Below are 19,587 nucleotides of genomic sequence, written 5' to 3'. Positions count from 1 at the left end.
GTGCAGTGCCCTGCAGGGAGCCCGGAGGAGGCAGTCTCAGCATCACAGGGCTGCTCCAGGGTGGCTGAGCTGTCCTAACTCTGGGCCTGCTGTTGTGCCCAGTCCTTCCCAGCAAGTGCCCAAAAGCTCCTTCTCCTTTCAGCAGCTCCTTGTCCCCAGCAACCTCACCCCAGCACTCCCCACCATCTCTGTCTGGCTCATCAGCAGGACATTTTCCACCACAATCACCCTCCCCAAGAAGGAAATGAGCACAAAAAAGTCAGCCCAGCACCTTGGGCTGAGATGCTCAGACCCAAAACCAGCCCGAGAAGCAGAAGGGTCCATCCCTTGCGCACCAAGAGCCGTCAATGGTTCCAAAGCACCGCAAAGCTCCAAGACACTGGGTGGGTGCATGGCCCTGGCCACTGACTTCTGAGCAGCCTGGGACAGTCCCTGAGGAGCACGAGCTTGCAAGGAGGAGACCGGCAGCTATTGGGATCCCTCGGGATGGGAACACCAGTGCCAGTGGCCCAGGCACAGCAGGAGCACCTCGGGATGACCCCAAGGGCAGACTGCTGCCCCCTGCTTGCATTTTCTACCGGGACAGTGAGCAGACAACAGGGCACGGGTCTGCCCAGAGCCCTCTGCCCCTCCTGGCACCCCCTACTCCAGTCCCTCTGTGCGTGGGGACCGCACAGGTCCCCCCTCACCCGCCCCAGCCTGTCCCCAGCACCTCCTCACAGCTCTCAGAGCAGGGAACAGGCTGGTCCCAGCTCAGCCTCAGGGGCTTCAGCCCCCGTTCCCCAGCCCTGCCCAGCACAGCCAGGCTCCGGGGACCTTCTCTCTGCGCCCTGCTCCAGGCTGGGTTGGGTGTTTGGATGGAAGGAGGGATGCTCTGGGGAGACAGAAATCCTTGCTCTGGGAAGCACATCAAGAGGGTCACGCTGTACAGGGGAGCGGAGGGAGGGGCGGGCAGGGGGGCATTACTTGGTGCCCTCGTCGGGGTTGCCTTCGCCATCCGTCTTCCCTTCCTCCTCTGTCTTCTGGTCGTCCGTGTTGAGCCTCTGCTGCTTTTTCCGGCGCACGCATTTCACCACCATCAGCACCAGGATCACCACGGCCAAGAAGCCGCCCACGGAGGCACCCACGATCACAGCCACTGTCGAGTCGTGCTTTGGGAGCTCTGGGGACACAGGGCACGGGCTCAGGGCTCTGGGAGCAAGCCCCGCACCCATGGGTGCCCCGCGGCGCAGGGGAACACTGACCTTTGGTGAGCACCTTCAGGCTGATCTTGCCGTGGCCCCGGTGCCGGTCCGGGGGGTTCAGCACGTAGCAGTTGTAGGTGCCCTCGTCCTCCAGCTGCACGTTTTTGAGGGTGAAGGACACATCGTACTTGGCGGGGTTGCCGGTGAACTCCACGCGGTTCCCGAAGCGGTCCAGCTGCTTGTTCATGATCTTGGTGCGGAACTGCAGGAACTGGGCAGCCACGGGGACAGCAGCTGAGGCAGCGTTCAACACCCCAGAGCAATCATTTCCCAGCCAGGCACCCCCTCCCTGCATGTGATGCCCTGTAAGAAACCCCGAGCAACACCCTCTGAGCTGGTCCCAGCACCCCCAGCACATCCCCAGCGAGACTCACCAGCTCCTCCGAGCAGTTACTGCACTCCTGGTACGTCCAGTTGAGGGAAAACTGCTTGTTCTCCACCTTGTAGCAGGAGTTGAAGGTGCAGGAGAGCTTCACAGAGGAGCCATTCAAGGCATTGATGATGGCAGGGGCCATGACCTCCATGCCCAGTCTTGGGGGTGCTGCGATGAATTTGGGGGGTGTCACAGGCAGCCATCCTGGCAGCTGAGCCCACGTCCCCGTGCTGCCCTGCCTGCACAGAGCTCTCCCTGGGGCCTGGCATCGCCTTCCAGGCACATCCACGCACTCTGCATCCAGCCAGGACCGGAATGTCCCTGCCCAGCAGGAACAAGGGGAGCAGCCCCAGCCCTGGCATCGTCCCTTGGCTGGACAGGAAGAGCACCGTCCCTGCTCTGCCAGGGCTGGTGACCCTCCTGTGGCATCCCTGCTGCCGAACGCTGCTGCCTGCAGGCCAGCCCTGCTCCCGGCCGTCCCCCGAGGCTGTGCTGCTGCTGCGGGATCGATGGCGCTGTGCGAGGCTGCAGCGTCAGCAGCGGGGCCCGGCGCCACAGCCACACGCAAATTTATGGCTGAGCTCATCACATTTCATTCCCAGCAGGACACGGCTACGGCAGCAGCGAGGGCTGGGATCTGCCAGGGCCGGCCCCAGGGGCTCCGGGGGGAATGCAGATGCTTTCCCCTGCCAGCAGTGCCCACGCAAGGATTCTCCAGCTGGGAATGACCAGAGCAAGATCCTGGTCGCTGCTGGGGAAACGAGGCCAGTCCCTGATCCCTGGCCTTGCTGATACAGAGGGGCATTACCTGGTGCAGCTATCAGGGCAGGAATCACCTGGGGAGTGGGCAGGGATGGGGTGTGTGTGCCCTGCTCCCTCCTCCACTCCTTCCCTGCAGCTCCCCACAGCAGCACCCAAACCCAGCACCTGCATCCAGCACCTATCCCCAGGCTGGGCAAGGGGAGCAGGCTCCTGTGCAGCCAGGCTGGCTGCAAACACGAGGCTGAGCCCTGACAAGCACAGGGACGTGGGGACAGCGAGCCCTGGGAGGGACAGAGTGTCCTGGGGGGCCGTGACACCCTACAGGGCAGGCACAGTGACACTGCCACCAGGTGCTTTTATGATCACCTCACCTCTCCCCTTGGGCTGCTGCTCTTTGCTCTCAAACCTTCTTCCCGAGGCCAAGCTGGGTGCATGTCAGGGCTGCTCCGCTGGCCGCTGCGCTCCGCCTGCAAGCAGGGCAGGAAAGGGGCCAGGCTCTGCAGCCAGGGACGAGAGCCCTTCCCAAGCTGCAGGTACAGCTGTGCTGAGCCCCAGCTCCCACTGCCAGCTGTGAACCAGCAGCACTTTGAAGCTCCCTGGGGACAGAGCAGTGCCCTCGGCTATGGCCAAGCCCTGGGGACGGCTCCTTGCTTTGCTGGCAGCCGTGGGGAACGACCTCCATCCTTCCCCAGTGCAGGGAGGGCTCAGGGACACAGGGGTGGGCACAGCTGGTGCTTGGGGACGAGTCACAGCACCCAAGGAAGAGGTGTCCTGATCCAGTGCCACAGCCTTGCTGCCCAGTGGCAGCCACCACCGCTGATGCCTCCAAGAAAACCTTGCAGGGATGGGAGAGAAGAGGCAGGAGCCGGCTTGTCCCTGCAAGAATGGTTGGTGGGGATCCCTGTGTGGAATCTGAGTGCCCCTCACACGATGTCCAGTGAGCCTGCAGGTGGGTGAGTGGCTTTGTCCCCTGTCCTTGGGGCTCCCCAGGGCTCTACAGAGGGATGAGGTGACATCAGCAGCAAACCTGGGACACCACGGCCTGGCAGGACCTGGGAGCACCCATGTGTGTGGGTCCAAACTTTGCCACTGGCCGGGCACTCAGCCCTGGGGGACAACAGAGGTGGGGGAATAAACCCCCGAAACCCCAGGGACCGTCCAGGCCGCGTCCTGCGGCGCTGCGCAGGCTCCCAATCGCTCCGTCACGCTGCACCCAGGCTGGGGGGGGTACGGTTACAGCAGCCTCTACAGCAGCCCTGACTAGGTTTTGTACCCTCCTTTCCCAGGCTCTCTCCTCGGGGAAAAGCAGCCCATCAGGAGCTCCAGGACAGCACTTCAAAGGAGCGGTGCGCTCCCGGCCGCGATCGATGCGGAGCTGCTGACACAGCGCGGCTGCTGCGGGGCCGGGCAGCGCGCACGGACCGCGACCCCCAGCGCGGCCACCAGCCCAGGGACAGCCACAGGGACAGCCACAGCACCCCTGCCAGCACCCGCAGGACAGCCACAAGCCAGCACAGCCCGCCTGCCAGCACCCCAAAGGACAGGCACAAGCCGGCACAGCCCAGCTGCCCGCACCTCGCCAGCCCCGTGCCCACGGCAGCCCGCTCCTCCGTGCAAAGGGCTCTGCGCTCCGCAGGCAGCCAGCAGGATGCGGGCCGTGTTTAGGAGGAGAGGCAGTGGCACCGTACCCCCCACCCCGCACGAAAGCAGGTCACCCTGGCTGGTGGCTCTCGTCAGGGCACACGCCAGACCACCTCCGTCCCCATCCCTGCGGCACGGCGCTTCCCGGGGCCGGCACAGGGACACGGGGGGTCCTGGCCGGGGACACGGGTGTCTCCCCACCTGGGCACATGCAAGGGGGCTCAAGCCGACACTTACCCAGCGAGAGGAGCAAGGTGAGGCCAGTGAGGAACAAGGTGGGCTGCGGGAGCCAGGCTTCCGGGCTCATTTTGACGGACTTTTGTGTGTGGAGAGGACGTGGTGTTGGTGTGGATTGTGGAGGTGGTGGAGGTGCTTTTTCGAACGCCCGGGTTATTTGCAGGTGACATAGAACATTAGAGCCGCTTTCTCCCCACAGCCCAATATGGCTGGAGCGGTGCTGGGGCGAAAAAAAGCAGTAAATGCTGTGGTTGGTGGATTGCAGCCGCCGGAGTGGGAGGGCGGAAAAATTTTCCCCTGAACTGCAGGCGACAGCTCCTGGCACTGCCGGCTCCCCGCTCTGTGGCACACGGTGGGCTCCTGCGGCCCCCAGACCCCCGGGGGCAGTGGGGACATGCAGCTGTGTCCCCTGTGCTGGCTGGCGGCCAGCCCTGCTCGCACCATCCGCGGCGGCTGTTCCCGTTCTGGAGAGCCCCGAGGGGCCCGGGAGGGTTGGAAATGCCCTCTCAGAGGCAGGCAGAGAGCAGAGGGGCTGCTCCAGGCTGGGAACAGCAGAGGGGCCCGAGCAGCCCAGCCGGGATGCCCCAGGTAGGCTGCAGCAGGTGGAGGTGTTCCTGGTCACCTGCCCGCTCCCGGACAGCTCCATCACTGCCCGGGGCTGCCAAACTGCTGGAGGCTCCTTCCCCTTCTCCAGCAGCATCTTCTCCCAGGATAACACCTCTCCTCACCCAGCTCTGGGATGGGGAGGCTCTGCCCAGCAGTAACAGGGCTGGAGAAAGTCTTTGATCCCATTTGCACCATCGGTCAAGGAAGCCTTTGGGCCCTGGGCTCCAAACCTGGATTCCAGCTGCAGAGATGGGTGCAGGGAAGACAAGGCGTGACCTCCTGGAGACCAGAGAGGCAGCGACAGAGCTGCTCAGGCCCCGGGACACGGGGTGGTGGCGTTTGCTGGGACAGCATCACTGGGGAGAGAGGCGGGCGATGCCCCAGAGCCGGGGCACACCTTGGTTCCCGTGCAGCAGAGCCCGGGGGGGACAGGAGGGATGCAGAGGGGCTCTGCTGCCTCGCCAGGGTCAGGAGGGAGGCAGGACAGCCGGGAGAGAAAGCACGGGGAGCGTCCCAGCAGCTCTGCTCTGCAAACACTGCACGCTCAGCACTTTCCCTCCCGTCCTGGGCAGGCAAAGCCCGCTCTGCTCTGCTGCTACGGCTGCCACGACCCCACAGAGGCCCTGTGGGATGCCCCGAGCCCCCAAATCCAGCTCCGGGGGCTGGTTCCTCCTAAATGCCGTCCCGCGGCTGCCTGCGGGAAAAGAGAGCAGGGTGTCAACGAGAACCAAGGAGCGCAGCGCCGCGCTGCAGTGTGCCGGCAGCGGTGGGAGGTGGAGGGTCCCGGCTCCCTCCGCACCTGGAGGTGTCAAACATCTATAGATAGCGCCCGGCACCAGAGATAGCGCCCAGCAGCCAGAGATAGAGCGGGAGCAGCGCCAGCGCCCGCCCAGACGCTGCCCCGGGGGCCCGGGAGGGGTGGCTGGGCTCCCCCCGGCCAGCGCTGCCCATCACCCGGCTGCTCTCCCATGGCCGGGGGACACACGTGGGGGACCCCACGGCCAGCAGGCTTTGTCCTGCTTCCCTCAGTCCCCATCCTGCTCCCGAGGGAACCCTCTTTTGTCCCGTTTGGCTTTGCTCCCACCTGGAGCTGGCAGGCGCCCCGGGAGAGGCTGTACGTGGGTACAGGGGCTCCCAGGCCCCGGGCCAGGCAGATTTTGGCACACTTGGACATCACATTCTTAGGCAGGAGGTAAAACGAAGACAGGATCAGGGAAGACTGATGGAAGACTCCCTGAGTTTTATTATCTACAGAAAAATACCATGACGGCTCCCGCTGCATCTCCCCCCTTGGAGATCCTCATCCTGGGCCAGGACCAAAGCTGGAGCCTGAGGCTGTGCCCACTCCCTCCAGAGTCCAGAGGGCAAGAGCCGGAGGGACCGGTGTCCCCTGGTCCCCTGCAGACAGCTGGGGTGGGCTGTGCCCCAGCAGTGCCCTGGCACAGGGCACACAGTGACATGTCACCGGTTCTCAGTCCTCAGAGGGACAAAGGTGTTTCGGACACACCTGGACAAGGGGCTGCCATCCCGCAGCACAGCTATTTCTGCTGCTCTGGAGGTCGGGGGAGTGCCTCCCCTGACCTGCTGTGGGGCTCCTGGCTCTGCCCATCTCCCTGTGTCCCCTCTGCCATCCATTCCGTCGGGATCGCCCTCTTGGCCAGCTCCACATAGACGCCGTTGTCGCGGCCGTGAGAGGGGTGCTGCAGGGAGCAAGGGGCAGGGTGTGAGCCCCAGCATGGGTACCAGGGTGTGTTTGGATGGCACAGGATGCAGGTCTGGCACAGGGAGTGAGTCCCTGGATGCTGCGACCCTGGTGAGGGGGGCAGTGATGTGGGGGCCCCGCCACACCTGCTGCAGCTCCTCACCATGGTTATGTACGTGTCCTCAGCTCTCCTCTTCTTCTTTGCTTCCTGCTCAGCCTTGGGTACCTCAGCTCCAGGGATTGAGGAGTAAATCGCTTCCTGCCGGGGCGGAGCAGGGTGTTTGGGACCGAGCAGCCCCCAAACATACAGGGGCTGCCTGACCCCAGTCACAGAGCAAGCAACAAGAGCCACGGCTGGAGCTGGCCAGGATCCCCTCCCTCGGCCTCCCCAGCCCTGAGCCCACACACCCAACCCAGGGACCCCTCCAGCCTCAGCTCTCACCTCTGCTTTGTTCTTGCTGCTGCTGTTCCCCATTCTCTCCAGGGCTGTGATGGTTGCAAACCTTGAGGGAAGGCAGCAGCAGTGTCACCTCCATAGGAGCTTCACCTGCTTCTCGTGTCCCACCCTCCCTCTCCCGGGACATCCCTTTGCACATGCCTGGGCCAGGCTACCCCTGCTGCTGGCACATCCCGGGGGGATTGGGAGCCGAGGGGACGCCGGCCGGGCCAGGGTGACACTAGATGGCGGCAGGAGGCTGCACCCCACACCTGGGGAGCTGAACCCTCACACCTGAGAGCACCTGGGCCAGGGAGAGCAGCGCAGGAGGGCTGCAGGGAGGTGCTTCCTCACCCCCGCAAACCCAGAGGCAGCGCTGGTACCTCTTCCTCACGCAGAGCCCGGCCAGGAACGCCACCACCACGGCCACGCAGCCACAGCCCACCACGGCCGGCCAGAACCCGGAGTCTCTCGGGGGCTGTGCGGCATCCTCGGCAGCCGCTGCTTCTCGTCCTGCCGGGGAGACAGCGAGGGATGGCACCGCGGGGAGCCGCGGAGCCGCGGGGCAGCTGCGGGAGGATGCGGGAGGATGCGGGAGGATGCGGGAGGATGCGGGAGGATGCGGGAGGATGAGGGAGGAGCGGGGAGCAGCGGCGGGGCGCACCTCTCGGGGCCGGGCTGACGAGCAGCACAGTCCGGCTCTTGAAGACGCTGCTGTTCTGCAGCAGCCGCAGCTGGCACTCGTAGGTGCCGCTGTCGTGGACGCTCAGGTCCTGCAGCAGGATGGAGCCGTCCCAGCGGGAGATGTTCCCCCGCCACTGCACCCGCTTCTTGAAGCGGCCCGCGGGGACGGCGTAGTTGCTGTAGTAAAAAAACACCGTCTCCTCCTGCCAGGGCACAGAGGGCGGCGGGTGAAGGGTGTCAGGTGCTTGTCCCTTCTCAGGAGCTCTCAGCTCTCTCCCTGTCCCGTGGTGTTCTCCTCGCACGGAGCCCGGCTCTCCCGGGACGCAGCACCCAGAGCGGCCGTGCCGAGGGGTCCTGCCCCACACGGGGACCCTTCTTCCACTCATGGAAACTTCCTCTCCTCGTGGCCTGGCGGATGGGCTTCCCCACAGCCTCCCCACGGCTTCCTCACCCTCCTTCCCCTGCCACCGACCGCGTGTCCCCTCCCTTGCCATCCCTGTCCCGACCCACCTGAGCGCCGGCTCCTGCCTTGTGCAGCCAGTCCACTTTGTGCAGGGTCCATCCCCTGCTCTCGGGGTCTAGGAAGAGGCACGGCAGCAGCACAGAGTCTCCAGCCCTAGCTCGGAGCTGAGGCTCCATGAACACCCCCGCAGCCCCGCTGCAGCGCTCTGCCGGGGACAAGGACAGCACGATGAGCCCAGGGAGGACGGCCAGGTGCAGCCTGCCTGTCCCCATCGCTATCTCCTCTCCGGGGAAGCCTGGGGCTCGCAGCCCTGACCGGTGCAGAGGCCGAGCCCGTGCCTGACCCCTGCTCGTGGCGTGCCCGGGATGTGGGGCAGCACATCCTCCACACCAAGGGCTGCTGCCGTGTGATCCAGCCGAAGGGGAGTTGGGAAGCACAACCCCTGCCCTCCACGCCTCGGAGCCAAAGCCTGCAGCTCCTGCAGGGCTGTGCCTGTGACTCACTGGCTGGGAGAACCTGTGCCGCTCTCATCTGTGCCAGGCCAGGGGCAATTTACAGGAATTTCAGTTCCTCCCTCACTGCCCATTTGGCTTCCTTCCCCTTTGCTCACAGGCTCCAGACCTGGGCTTGTACTTGTCTGGCCACATAACCACAGCTTGGGGTTTCTAGAGAAGCTGGACAGTGGGAAAAAAAGCAAACCAGGGGAACATCAAAGAGCACAGGGCTGACAACCGGCACGAAGCGGCTGCCAGCTCGCTGGGATGCAGAGGAAGGGGACTAAAGGAACTAAATCTGAACTAAAAGATTCTCTGAAACGATTGGGGCAGAAAATGTCACGGGAGCTCCTCAACCTGCCCTGCCTCAGCCTGCAGTGGCACTGCAAGGGGAGGCTGAGGCTCTGGCTGCTCTTTGCTGAGCTGATTCAGCGGGGAGCTGCTCAGACAGGTATGCTCATCCTCGTGGCCGAGCCACTCTGCTCAGCCTGTCCACAGCCACCGAGGGCTGGGCCCTGGCCAAGCACCAAGTGCTCCTCTGAAACCCTGTAAACAATGAATGCAAAGTGCTGCAGCTTCCCAAACAAGTTCTGTTGGTCTTGACCAGCCAAGGAGTTGGAAATGACAAATATTTGCCAGCAGAGAAGACCAAGGGAGCTGCCTGCCTCGAGCAGAGCCAAAATCAATACCTTGGAAACCTCTCCCTGTATTTAGAGTTGGTGAAGCAGTTCTGCTTCTCTCGAAGCCTTGGTGCCTCAACAGAGGACACATCCAGGGGTGCCAGTGCAGTTTGCAGCCTGTGTATAGGGGGGTTTGCAGGAAGGGGAGATGCAGCACACGCAGGGCCAGAGGAGGGACTGGCACCCCAGAGAGGAGCAGCTTCTCACCACGGGAGCAGAGACCCTGATGGCTCTTAGAGCAAAGGCAGAGGGGAAAGCAGAGGGGAATAAAACTGAGAGCTTACCCAGCCATGCCAGCAGCAGGGTCAGGCTCAGCAGCACCTTCATCTCCCTCTGAAAAGAACAACAGAGGTGACAGTGCTCCAGTGTCCCCTGGGGCAGGACACCAAGGACTGGCAGCCAGCTCAAGGTCAGAGGAAGACTCTGGTGTGCAGCCTCTGAGGCTGGGAGGCTGAAAGTCAGCACAGCACAGAGGGCAGAGACCGGGGCTCTGGTTTGTGAGACCACACTGAGCCTGGAAAGGAAGAGGAACGTGGGGGAGAGAGCTCAGCCTAAACCCCTTCATGATTTCCCCTAAGTCATGAATCTTTCCGGTGGTTTGGGGGTCGAGCCTCTGACATCTGAGAGACAAGATGTTTGCAGGTTGACTCTGCCCCCAAAGCAATCAGATGGTTTTAATATGACAGAATCAGAGAAGTTTGGTCCTAAAACACAGAGCCCCTACCCCAGACCTAAATCCTTGCCCCTGGGTGCTGCACATGGTGAGAAGTTCTGCTGGAGCAGCACCATATCTGGTCTCTGAATTCAGCTTGACCTGCTCCACATCTCTCAGAATAAAGCTGACATCTCCCTTCTGTGCATCGTAGATTTATCCTGCAGCCCAGGGAAGGACTGGCTGTCACCACCAGGAATGTGCCAACCAGTGTCCAAAGGAAGGCAAGAGCCTCCCTGCTGCCCTGTCCCTGTTCCATTCATTTAAGGGTAAATAATTACTGGGAGCAGCTGTCCCGTCTGGAGAACCCTCATGTGAAGCTGGAATTGAGGCTGCCATTACCAGCACGTATTTTCCAACACCTCAGAAATTAAATAGAAATAGAAAGACAAGAGCTGAATCATCTCTGGCATTTTTGGTGGCTTCTCTCTTTTTGCTCCATTGTGCAAGTGATAGGCTCTCCAGCTCAGCCTCAGGCAGGGATTCCAGGCCCAGAATCAGCTGCTGGGGACCCTTGGATCAGTTCTAGGCTGAGAAAATCACTACAGCTTTGTACCTTCATCGCCCTGCCCTTTCCACAAGCATATCCTGAGAAGTGGCAGCAAACCTTCTGGAATTCTCTCCCATCTGCCTCTCAAAGCCCAGGACCCCTCTGGGGCTGTGTTTTTGTGTGGTTTGCTGTGCTCTGTGCAGCTCTGCCCTGACACACTTGGCTGCACAGCCCGTGCTGGTGCACACCCGACCTACAAACACAGCTCCTGCTCAGCCCCAGGGCCCTCAGCTCAGGGCAGCGTAGCTCAGGGCAGCAGGCACAGCATCCTGCTTTCCCAGAGACACTGCCAAAACCTGCAGAGCTGCACCCTCCCAGGAGCACCCCTGCGCAGCAGCCAAAGCAGCAGCCAGCTCAAAACCCAGTCCTGTTTGGCTGTGGGAAGCTGAGATTTCTATACCCAGGACCTCCAAGAGCTGAGCTGGGGCTCTGGGCCCAGAGTCCTTGCTGCCACCAAGTCCTTGCTGGGGTTATTGCCCTGGTTTGGAGGAGGATTTCTGGTCCTGCCCAGGAGCACATTTTTGCAGGGTCTCCCCCTGTGACACACAGCAGTGAGAGGGTGCTGGGAGGCACCAGCTGGAACCAGCACCCACTCACCAGGCTGCTCTGTGTGTGCCAGTGCTGACACATCCAAATCGCCTTTCCCAAGCACACTGGGGGAAAAGGGGCACAGACACCACGTGGCCTTCACCCTTCCCTGCTTCTGCACGTGGCATCTGAGTCGACAGCACTTCTGCTCCCCTGGTCCTCTTCTCAGGAAAAGCAAATGAAAAAAACATCCAGAAATAAGTATTACAGCAAAAAATACTCACCTAGCGTGGCCTGGAGAGGTCAGCTTGTCTTGCACGAAGGGCTCTTCAGCGACTGGGTCAGAGTACGTGAATCAGCTGCTAAATCATCTTGAGGTTGCATATGCAAGATCTTCCTTGGCAGCCTTTGGTTCCTTCTCTAAGGTTGAGTCTGGTGGTCACTTTCACACGCAAGAGAAAGAAGAACAACAAATCAGGATGTGCAACAGAGAGGGGAAACCAACTGCAGATGCATCTGCCTGAAGCAGGGGCGATGGGGCAGCTTCAGGAGGCACCTGACAGGATGAGCTGGGGCTCAGTCCCTGTGAGGGACTGCCCTGACCACTCACCATGACCAGTCCAGGACACTGAGCTTCCTGGCTCACACCCTGTGCTCCCTCCTGCTTTGTTTTTGGGGATCAGAGCTGCTGAGAGAACTGTCACTGCTGCACCTGGGTCTTGTCCCAGCGAGGCAGCAGCAGCAGCAGCACTGGGTGACGTGGCTGTGCCTCCCTCCTGCTGCTGCCAGGGCCCCTGAACCTGCCTGGTGCAGCATGGGCAGCTGCCTCCTTCTGAAACACACACCAGCTGCTGATTTTCCTCTGGTGCAACCCCCCTGGCCACTTTGAACACCCATTTTCATCCTTCCTCTTTCCTCGAAACACCAGAGCAGCTCCTGTTCTCCATCCCAGTATCCCTCTGCTCTCCATCCCAGTATCCCACTGCTCTCCATCCCAGTATCCCACTGCTCTCCATCCCAGTATCCCTCTGCTCTCCATCCCAGTATCCCTCTGCTCTCCATCCCAGTATCCCACTGCTCTCCATCCCAGTATCCCACTGGTCTTCATCCCAGTATCCCACTCCATCCCAGTATCCCTCTGCTCTCCATCCCAGTATCCCACTGGTCTTCATCCCAGTATCCCTCTGCTCTCCATCCCAGTATCCCTCTGCTCTCCATCCCAGTATCCCACTCCATCCCAGTATCCCTCTGCTCTCCATCCCAGGAGCAGTGGCTTCGAGGGCACACCAAGAAGTTTCCATAGGAGAGAAAGCTCAGCACCATTCACAGCTCCAAGGCTTCAGCTCACCAGGAATATTTTCCCAGGATCCAGCACGCCCATGGCCAAGGAGCCAGAGCTGAAATCCACATTTTGCAGCACAAAGAGAGCCTTTGACCGCCCAGGGGGACTCGTGTGGGGTGTGAGCGCTGGGAGTGGAACAGCAAAGCCACTTCCCCCGGGCTGCATGATCCCAGCACCAGCCTTTCCCAGGAAAGTTTTGGCTGACAGATGTTGTGTCGCCAGGGAGCACAAACATTTTAAATACTGCTTTATAGTAGACAGGAGAAAGATGCATTTATCTGGAAGCCCAGATCTAGAGCTGACCTACTTCTCAGTGAGAGCTTCACCACACCTGAAAGCTGCAGCCAGCAGAGATGCTGAAGGGGGACCGTAGCTGTTCCCTTTTGGGTTAAATCTGCTCCCTAAAAACCTTTACCCATCATCACATGACAATTTTCACACCTCAGGAAGGCAGTTTTATGAGTTCAGCTGTATTTAACCAAATAAAGAGACACACAGCCCAGAATGGAATAATGCAATTTATTAGTAATTGCACAGTAAAATCAACAGTAAAACTGGAGCACATATGTAAAAGGAGAATATTTGACTGATACAGAAAGAAAACAGCTTTTTAGGGATTGAGTGAATGAATTCCACTGCTCTCTGCCATTCATTGTTGGATAAGGCTGGTGAAAGAAGAAATGCCCTCCATCGAGGGGAAGTAATGTTGCACAATTAACCATTTCCCTAAAATGGGTCCTAGAAGAAGGGAGGAAGAAAACAACTACTGCAAACAGAACATTCCTTTGGGCAGTGCTTGAGTCCGTGGCTGAGGTAGATGGGGTTGTGTGTCCCCAGAAACAGAGTCCCCATTTGCATTTCTGATTTAAAAAAAGGAAAAAAAATCGTTTTCTATGAATTGTGCTTCACTTCTCCAAGAAGGAGAGGCACCCAGTGATGCAGCTGAATAAAAAAACACTTCAAAAGCAGTAGGTTCTCTTCACTCCACGACAGAGAATGCCAAGTATCACTTCATCAAACTGGTGTGAGCCAGTAAGTTCCAAAAAACCTGAGGATGAACCTCGTCAGTGCCCAGAGAGCTGGAGAAGCCTTCACTTCAAAAAGCTGGATTTGCAGGGCTCAGGAAAAGAGGGATGTCACCAAAAAAATCAAACCCTAACCAGTAAACCAAACCAATTTGTAGGAAAACCAAGGCACATTGGCACTGTAGGCACTGGGGCTTCTGTAGGCCCTGCACATCTAAGGGCAAGAGATTTTCCTTTCCCCAATAAATTAGAAAGATTTTTAGAAAATCATTATTTTGTGCTTAAATAGGAGTGAATTATTCCATCAGCATTGTTCTTCCAATCCACCGAGAGCAGAGCACGCCCGTCAATCTGCACTGGTTATCCAGCAGCCTCTGGAAGGATCTAACCAGGATTTTCAGTGCTGTAATTTTAGTCTTCTTCCACAGCTGCAGTCTTCCATCAGTAAGGATCCTCCTCATCCGTGTCCTGAGCAGGGAACATGGGGAGAAACTGAGATTATGTGTGAAGAAAAGAATCAAGTCATGAGTTCAGCCAAGTGCTGAGCATGGGTTGGGTTCTGGCAAGAGCCTAAATGCTTCCCTAAAATGCTGCTGTGCTTGAACAAGCCAGGGGACTTGCAAAAACACTGGTATAAATGTAAATATACACATAAATAAAAGCGCTAAATCTGTTTGACTTCTCCCAGACACAATCACCACTCCATAACCCACATGTGAAATGCATTTTAAGAGAAGCAGCAGCTCAAGATGAACCAGAAAGTGCAGCACTACCCTGCAGAGACAGCAGTGAGCAGCACAAATGACTGTTTGCCAGGCTGACAAGCACCCACTTTCAGAAGGCCGTGGTTGCTGTAACCACAGCTCTCGTTTGGTGCTGTCCCCACAAGCAGCTCTGCAGCTCCGAGCTGGGAGCTCACCCAAACTCCTCAGCTCTGCAAGCAAAATCTCACTGACGCTCCAGACATCTCCAGTCTAAAGAGATTTTCCATTGGCTTTGCAATTTTAATTGTTTGGTCACATATGAAGCATGAGAAAGCGCATTAGAGAAACCTCAAAAATGCAGAATCCTTAGAGGGCAGCAGATAAATATTTCAACATCAGACAGCAAAGGATCAAACCTGACAAAACACTCTACATGAAAGCAGCAGGATTTTATCATTCCAATTTGACTCCTCCCAAAGGATGAGAGGTCATTTTTCAGTTTTTGAGGTCTCCCATGTCCTGGCAGCATTTCCTCACTAAACTGGAGCTCCATCCTTCCCTGTGTCTCCTCCTGGCACCTCCCAGATTCCTGGAACGTCACCTGGAACAGCCCTTCCACCTCCCGAGGCAACTCTGCCTTTGGCAGGAGGCATTTCCTGCTTCCTGCACCTCTCCAAAACCTCCTTCCCAACCCTGCAGCTCTGTGCCTGCCTCGTCTAATGCAGAACTGTAAATATTTTATGTACAACTTACGTAATTGCCTGTTTTTCATCCTGTATCTAATAGAAACCATCAGCACGCGCCTGTCTGAAGGCTTGGGCATTTAGGACATTTTAAATCACCGGCATTAGGAGAGTGCAACACATATTTAAATCCTCCTTAACTCACGTCCTGACTGCGTGCATGAGAGGCAAAGCTGCCCCTGAGGTAAATCAGCTCTGTAGGACACTGGGAAAGAAGGGAAGCCCTCTCGAATTGGAATTACTCTGGAATGCCGATCCCAGCACACAGGACTCGCACAGAGCAAGGGCAAAACCACCCAGGAGCTGGGGCACGAGGCACCTGATTAACAGGAGCTGCTGCTGGGGTGGGAAGGGAAGCAGCAGAATTAGAGGGCAGCCACCACTTCAGAGAGCACAACAAACAAAAAGCAGAAACAAACAAACAAACCACAAGGGTTTAGCAATGCTCTGTCGGAATGAGGTGAAAGGAGGAAGATCTCCACCACCTCTGCGAAAAAACAGAGGGCTGAGGGGTCACTGCCTGCCTTCCCCAGCACTGCCAACCCCAAACTTCCCCTAAAGAAACCCCACAGCAGCTGGCACTTCAGCCCTGATCTGTCAGCTTAAAATGACAGCTCTGATTCCAATCAAGGCACATCAAAATTCAGTTTGATGCACCCCATGACAGCTTCCCCACCCGTGCAACCAGCAGCTCTCACTCCCTACAGCTGGGAAGCTCTGAGGAGCCTTTGGGGCACACTTTGGACACCCAGAGGTGTTAGGACACTCTACCTGCTGCTCTTAGCACCTTCTTTGAGCACCCAAACTGTGTCAAACTCCAACTTGCACTTACCACACAGTTGAGGCACCACTCCTTGATTTTTCCCCCGCAGCAGCCTGTGTCTGTGTGCTCAGGCCTGCAGGAAAAGCACGGGATCAGGTTGGACTTTTCCCCCCAGACATCCCAGTACCTCCTCTGGACTGTGAATTCTGGTCATTCCACAAGGAACTGGAAGTTTTTCAGCACAGCCAAAAGGTCTGAAAGCTGCCAGATGCCTCATTTTGAAGGTGGCACTTAAGTGCCACAAAGATTAAAACAAAAGTTGCTTTTTGACTGGCAAATCTCACCTCACCAATTGAAACATTCAAAGACTGCAATAAAAAAAAATCATTCTGCAGGGAATTGAGCAGAAGGGAGTTCAGTCTCTGAGGCTCCTTCAGTACCTGGCATCTCTGCTCATGCCACCACATTATTTGGTTTATTTTGCTGTTATGGGGCCTTCACCCCAAAATGCAGCACACAAAGCTCACACACTCAAAACATGCTGCTGACTCAGGCTCCAACAAACCTCATGACAGAAGTGAAATGTGTCTGACCCTGAACTGCTTCAGTTCCCTGGCATTCCTCACGCAAAGGACAGAGAAAAGGGGATGTGCAGCACTCGGTTTGTGCTCCAGCACGGAGATTTCCCAAAGCTTTTCTGACAGCAGACACCAGTGACCAAACTGCAGTTGGTTTGTGCTGAAGGCCAGTGGGGAAATCATCCCTCGTGCCTGGGCAACGCCCCAAAGTGGAAATACAGGCTCCAGCCAGGACTTACTCATCAGACACTTCGATGGAGGATTTCTTGTAGCCACATTTTCCTTTCTCCTTCAGCACCCGGAACTTCCTCCCCATCCTCACCAGCAGCAGAATGACCACGAGGGCAGAAGGGAGGAACACCAGGATGGACAGCAGAGCTGCTGAGGTCAGCTGGAAGGCCAGACCTGAAACCCAGTGAGACAGCTTGGCTGAGCCCCTGGGACAAACACTGAGCCAGGGCACAGCTTGGTGACCCTTCCACGTGGAACACAGGGCTGGCAGGCTGGAGACAGCCTGTCCCCAAACCTGTGGGGCTCCTGTCATCTGCTCCCCAAACCTGTGGGGCTCCTGTCCCCAAACCTCTGCTCCCCAAACCTGTGGGGCTCCTGTCCCCACACCTGCAGGGCTCTGCTGTCCCCAAAGCCAGCCCAGGCAGGCTCAGGTGGAGGGAGCTGCAGAGGAAGGCAGGGCACGACACAGTTCTATCAGCACGGCTGAGCTGGGAATTTGGGGCAGGGCTGGCACGCAGGGCAGATGAGGAAATTATTACTGACAATCAGCTCTTGTGATGTGGAGATTATTTTTAGGCCAGCGTTTCCTCAATGTTTAACTTGTTCTGCCGCAATTTGCGGAGGCTGAAACTTGTGAACAAAGAGACACTTTTGATTCCTGCTATCACCACAGCTCCCCCTGTCCCTTCCTGCCCCAAATCAATTCACGAGTTCTCAAAGCACTGCGCTCAGAGAGCAGGGCTGAGGTAACCTCTGCTGAAACTCCAGCGTGGGAAGCCCAGGGAGCCTTTCCCATGTGACTCTCAGAATTCCAGGATCCCACAAAGCAGCTCTGTGGCATGGGTGAGGCCAAATTCTGGGCAGGGAGCCTTACCCCTCTCTGTAACCAGCAGCAGCGTCTGGGGAATGTTGTGATAAACGTCTGGAGGGTTCTTCACGCTGCAGATGAAAGTGCCGTTGTCACTGAGCTCTGGGCTTTGGATAGCGATGGAAGCATCACCATTAGCAACATTCCCAGCCCAGGAGATCCTGTCTTTGAACTTCCCCGCCGTTGTGGGGTGTGGGACGGACTGATAATGAAAAATCTGCAAGGAGAGAAAGGCAATAATTGTGGCAATAAAACACTCACCCAAGAAAGCAGAGTGAACTGGGTTTTGCATTGCAAAAATAAATGACACATTAAGAAGTCAGGATGAATATTTCCTATTTAAGGGAAACAAAGCTACCAGCTGAATCTTTAAAGTCATTCCGTGCACTGCACAATGCAGCACTTGTGACAAACCCCCACATTTATCTACTTTATCATTATTATGCTATTTTGTGTTTCCCTAGAATATCTTTTCACCCAGAGAACACCAAAGGAATTTTTCCAGGGGAAAGAAGGCAACAACGAGACTCCCAAACCGCAAAGCGAGGCAGCAGGCAAGCGAAGCCAACAGAAAATTCGGATTTTCAGCATGGCCAGGGGCCTGGCCCTGTTCCACCTACTGGCTCCATGTGGCCCCCAGCGAGGGGGCGGTAGGTCCAGTCCACCAGCAGGCTCTCCGTGATGGGGGAGCTGGATTTGAAGGAGCATTTCAGCAGCACTTGCTCTCCCACATAAGCTCGGACTTTAGGACTGGCTTTAATTTCCAAGGAGAGAGCATTGCAGACACCTGATGGAACGGGCACAAAAGGCAGGGATTCATTTCTTGTTACCTGCGAGGTGCGAAATTGTCCCCAAAATACCGACACGCGTGCAGGTCAGCCGGATTCAAAGACTGAAGCACAGCACTGAGTCCCTCCCCAACACTGAAATTCGCAGGAAAGCAGAAAACTTCCCTGGCGGATTTTCCGTGGGACTGGAACCGGCTCCAAATCAGGCACCTGGGCAGTACCAGCGCAGGATTTTAGATGTGGAGGCAAAGAGCTGAGAAATGGGATCAGCTGGGGCTCTGAGGGGTTGCAAAACACCGGCTTTAGGTACTTCAGAGCAATTCTGCCCTGTGTTTGTGGCCTGAATTTCGCACGCACCGGGCCAAAAGTCTCCCGCAGCCCCGAGCGCTCCCAGCTCTCGTTTCCAGCGGCTGCGGCCCCGTTCGTGCTCCGGCCGCTCCCGCTCCCTCCGTCCCGGGAGGACATTTATCCGAGCCTCCCGCCGCTCCCGGACGGCTCTTCCCGAGCTTCCCACCTCCCCCAGAGCATGGAGCACCAGAAACCACCCTTCCCGAGCCTCCCGCTGCCCCGGGACCATCCCGGGCGGCGGGAGCCGCATCCCGAGCGCTCCTGGCCCGGGTCCCCCGCGGGCGCCGCCGCTCCCGTCCCGTCCATCCCAGCCCGGCCCGGAGCCCCCCGTTACCGAGCAGCAGCAGAGCCCCCCGCGGGAGGAAGAGGAGGAGGAGGCGGCCGCGGGCCGCCCCTGGGAGCCGCATCCCGGCCGGGCTCAGCCCCGGAACATGGCGCTCACCTGGCGCAGGTGAGGGCGGGGCAGCCCCGAAATGGCCGCGGCGCCTGGCTGGGCACATCTGGGCACATCTGGGCGCCCGTGCTGGCTCCGGGACGAGCGGCTGTCCCCAAATTCCCGAGCGGCTCCTGTCACCGCCAGCCCACTCGCTGCACTTTCCCTTTTTCCTTTTTTTTTTTTTTTTTTTTTTTTTTTAATGGGTGCTTCCGCAAAAGGAGGAATGTGTCAGGATTATATCGAGCCAGGATGTTCCTCTCTGTGAGATCTTTGTAGATTTTCAAGCTCAATCAGCAAAAAAGACCTAATCAGGAGAACAGACAGCAGCTGCATCCCTCAGCCAAGGACACCCTGACAAGTTTTAGGGATGTAATAAATCAAGATGTTGATGTGTGTCTGTGTGTACGTTGCTAACTGGGAAAAACAGCCAAGGTTTATATATCCTAGAGCTGAACTATCTGTTATAATACCAAAATTCACACCTACAGGTCAAAAAGACCCTGACCAGGTGTCGAGCCTGCCCCAGAGCAGGGGCAGAATTGGCTGAGGTGACACAACTTGTATGGGAATTAATAACCCAGAGAGGGGCTGCACTTGGAAAGTCACTAACCCTGAATTCTGTGTATAAATAATGGTGGTAAAAGTCCAG

At 57.9% G+C, this 19,587-nt stretch overlaps 3 protein-coding genes across 7 annotated transcripts; all 3 read right to left on the bottom strand.

The window, feature by feature from the left end:
• Window positions 1–953: 953 nt before the first annotated feature.
• Window positions 954–5,949, bottom strand: SCN2B (sodium voltage-gated channel beta subunit 2). The gene is made up of 4 exons (XM_058857033.1): window positions 4,258–5,949; window positions 1,619–1,785; window positions 1,245–1,455; window positions 954–1,162 (listed from the first exon to the last, which is right to left on the bottom strand). Exons 1-4 carry the CDS (start codon window positions 4,955–4,957, stop codon window positions 963–965), a joined length of 1,278 nt encoding a protein of 425 aa, XP_058713016.1. The 5' UTR covers window positions 4,958–5,949; the 3' UTR covers window positions 954–962.
• Window positions 5,950–6,083: 134 nt separating this feature from the next.
• Window positions 6,084–11,531, bottom strand: LOC131588286 (junctional adhesion molecule-like). 3 transcript variants are annotated; one of them, XM_058857031.1, is made up of 8 exons: window positions 11,397–11,531; window positions 9,607–9,655; window positions 8,196–8,353; window positions 7,666–7,888; window positions 7,385–7,514; window positions 7,008–7,068; window positions 6,729–6,824; window positions 6,084–6,563 (listed from the first exon to the last, which is right to left on the bottom strand). In XM_058857031.1, the coding sequence occupies exons 2-8, from the start codon at window positions 9,647–9,649 to the stop codon at window positions 6,402–6,404; spliced, it is 873 nt and encodes a 290-aa protein (XP_058713014.1). In that variant the 5' UTR covers window positions 9,650–9,655; window positions 11,397–11,531; the 3' UTR covers window positions 6,084–6,401. The 3 variants fall into 3 exon arrangements, with proteins under 3 accessions (XP_058713014.1, XP_058713015.1, XP_058713013.1); XM_058857032.1 differs by having other exon boundaries at window positions 9,607–9,836; window positions 11,397–11,490; XM_058857030.1 differs by lacking the exons at window positions 9,607–9,655; window positions 11,397–11,531 and having other exon boundaries at window positions 8,196–9,589.
• Window positions 11,532–12,941: 1,410 nt separating this feature from the next.
• Window positions 12,942–19,056, bottom strand: MPZL3 (myelin protein zero like 3). Of its 3 annotated transcripts, none has more exons than XR_009279542.1 (6): window positions 18,837–19,055; window positions 17,987–18,153; window positions 17,373–17,583; window positions 16,507–16,658; window positions 15,759–15,822; window positions 12,942–13,947 (listed from the first exon to the last, which is right to left on the bottom strand). XR_009279542.1 is itself a non-coding variant. In XM_058856983.1 (6 exons), exons 1-6 carry the CDS (start codon window positions 19,000–19,002, stop codon window positions 13,921–13,923), a joined length of 693 nt encoding a protein of 230 aa, XP_058712966.1. In that variant the 5' UTR covers window positions 19,003–19,056; the 3' UTR covers window positions 12,943–13,920. The 3 variants fall into 3 exon arrangements, 2 of the variants coding, with proteins under 2 accessions (XP_058712966.1, XP_058712965.1); XM_058856983.1 differs by having other exon boundaries at window positions 12,943–13,947; window positions 16,507–16,672; window positions 18,945–19,056; XM_058856982.1 differs by having other exon boundaries at window positions 12,943–13,947; window positions 16,507–16,672; window positions 18,837–19,048.
• Window positions 19,057–19,587: the final 531 nt, after the last annotated feature.

Source organism: Poecile atricapillus, chromosome 25 (genome assembly GCF_030490865.1).
Source record: "Poecile atricapillus isolate bPoeAtr1 chromosome 25, bPoeAtr1.hap1, whole genome shotgun sequence".
Taxonomy (NCBI): Eukaryota; Metazoa; Chordata; class Aves; order Passeriformes; family Paridae; genus Poecile; species Poecile atricapillus.
This window is presented reverse-complemented; position numbering and strand designations above follow the sequence as displayed.

Excerpts from the sequence above, each read along its gene's own strand:
- MPZL3 (XM_058856982.1), bottom strand. The coding sequence starts at position 19,002 with ATGTGCCCAGCCAGGCGCCGCGGCCATTTCGGGGCTGCCCCGCCCTCA. Across the intron at positions 18,154-18,836 it reads GGGGGCTCTGCTGCTGCTCG|GTGTCTGCAATGCTCTCTCC; the intron begins GTAACGGGGGGC and ends CCGTTCCATCAG. Across the intron at positions 16,673-17,372 it reads GCTGCTGGTTACAGAGAGGG|GTCTGGCCTTCCAGCTGACC; the intron begins GTAAGGCTCCCT and ends ACTGGGTTTCAG.
- SCN2B (XM_058857033.1), bottom strand. The coding sequence starts at position 4,957 with ATGCTGCTGGAGAAGGGGAAGGAGCCTCCAGCAGTTTGGCAGCCCCGG. Across the intron at positions 1,786-4,257 it reads CACCTTGCTCCTCTCGCTGG|CACCCCCAAGACTGGGCATG; the intron begins GTAAGTGTCGGC and ends AATTCATCGCAG. Across the intron at positions 1,163-1,244 it reads CCTGAAGGTGCTCACCAAAG|AGCTCCCAAAGCACGACTCG; the intron begins GTCAGTGTTCCC and ends CTGTGTCCCCAG.
- LOC131588286 (XM_058857030.1), bottom strand. The coding sequence starts at position 8,420 with ATGGGGACAGGCAGGCTGCACCTGGCCGTCCTCCCTGGGCTCATCGTG. Across the intron at positions 7,515-7,665 it reads CGTCAGCCCGGCCCCGAGAG|GACGAGAAGCAGCGGCTGCC; the intron begins GTGCGCCCCGCC and ends TCTCCCCGGCAG. Across the intron at positions 7,069-7,384 it reads GGGCTCTGCGTGAGGAAGAG|GTTTGCAACCATCACAGCCC; the intron begins GTACCAGCGCTG and ends CCTTCCCTCAAG.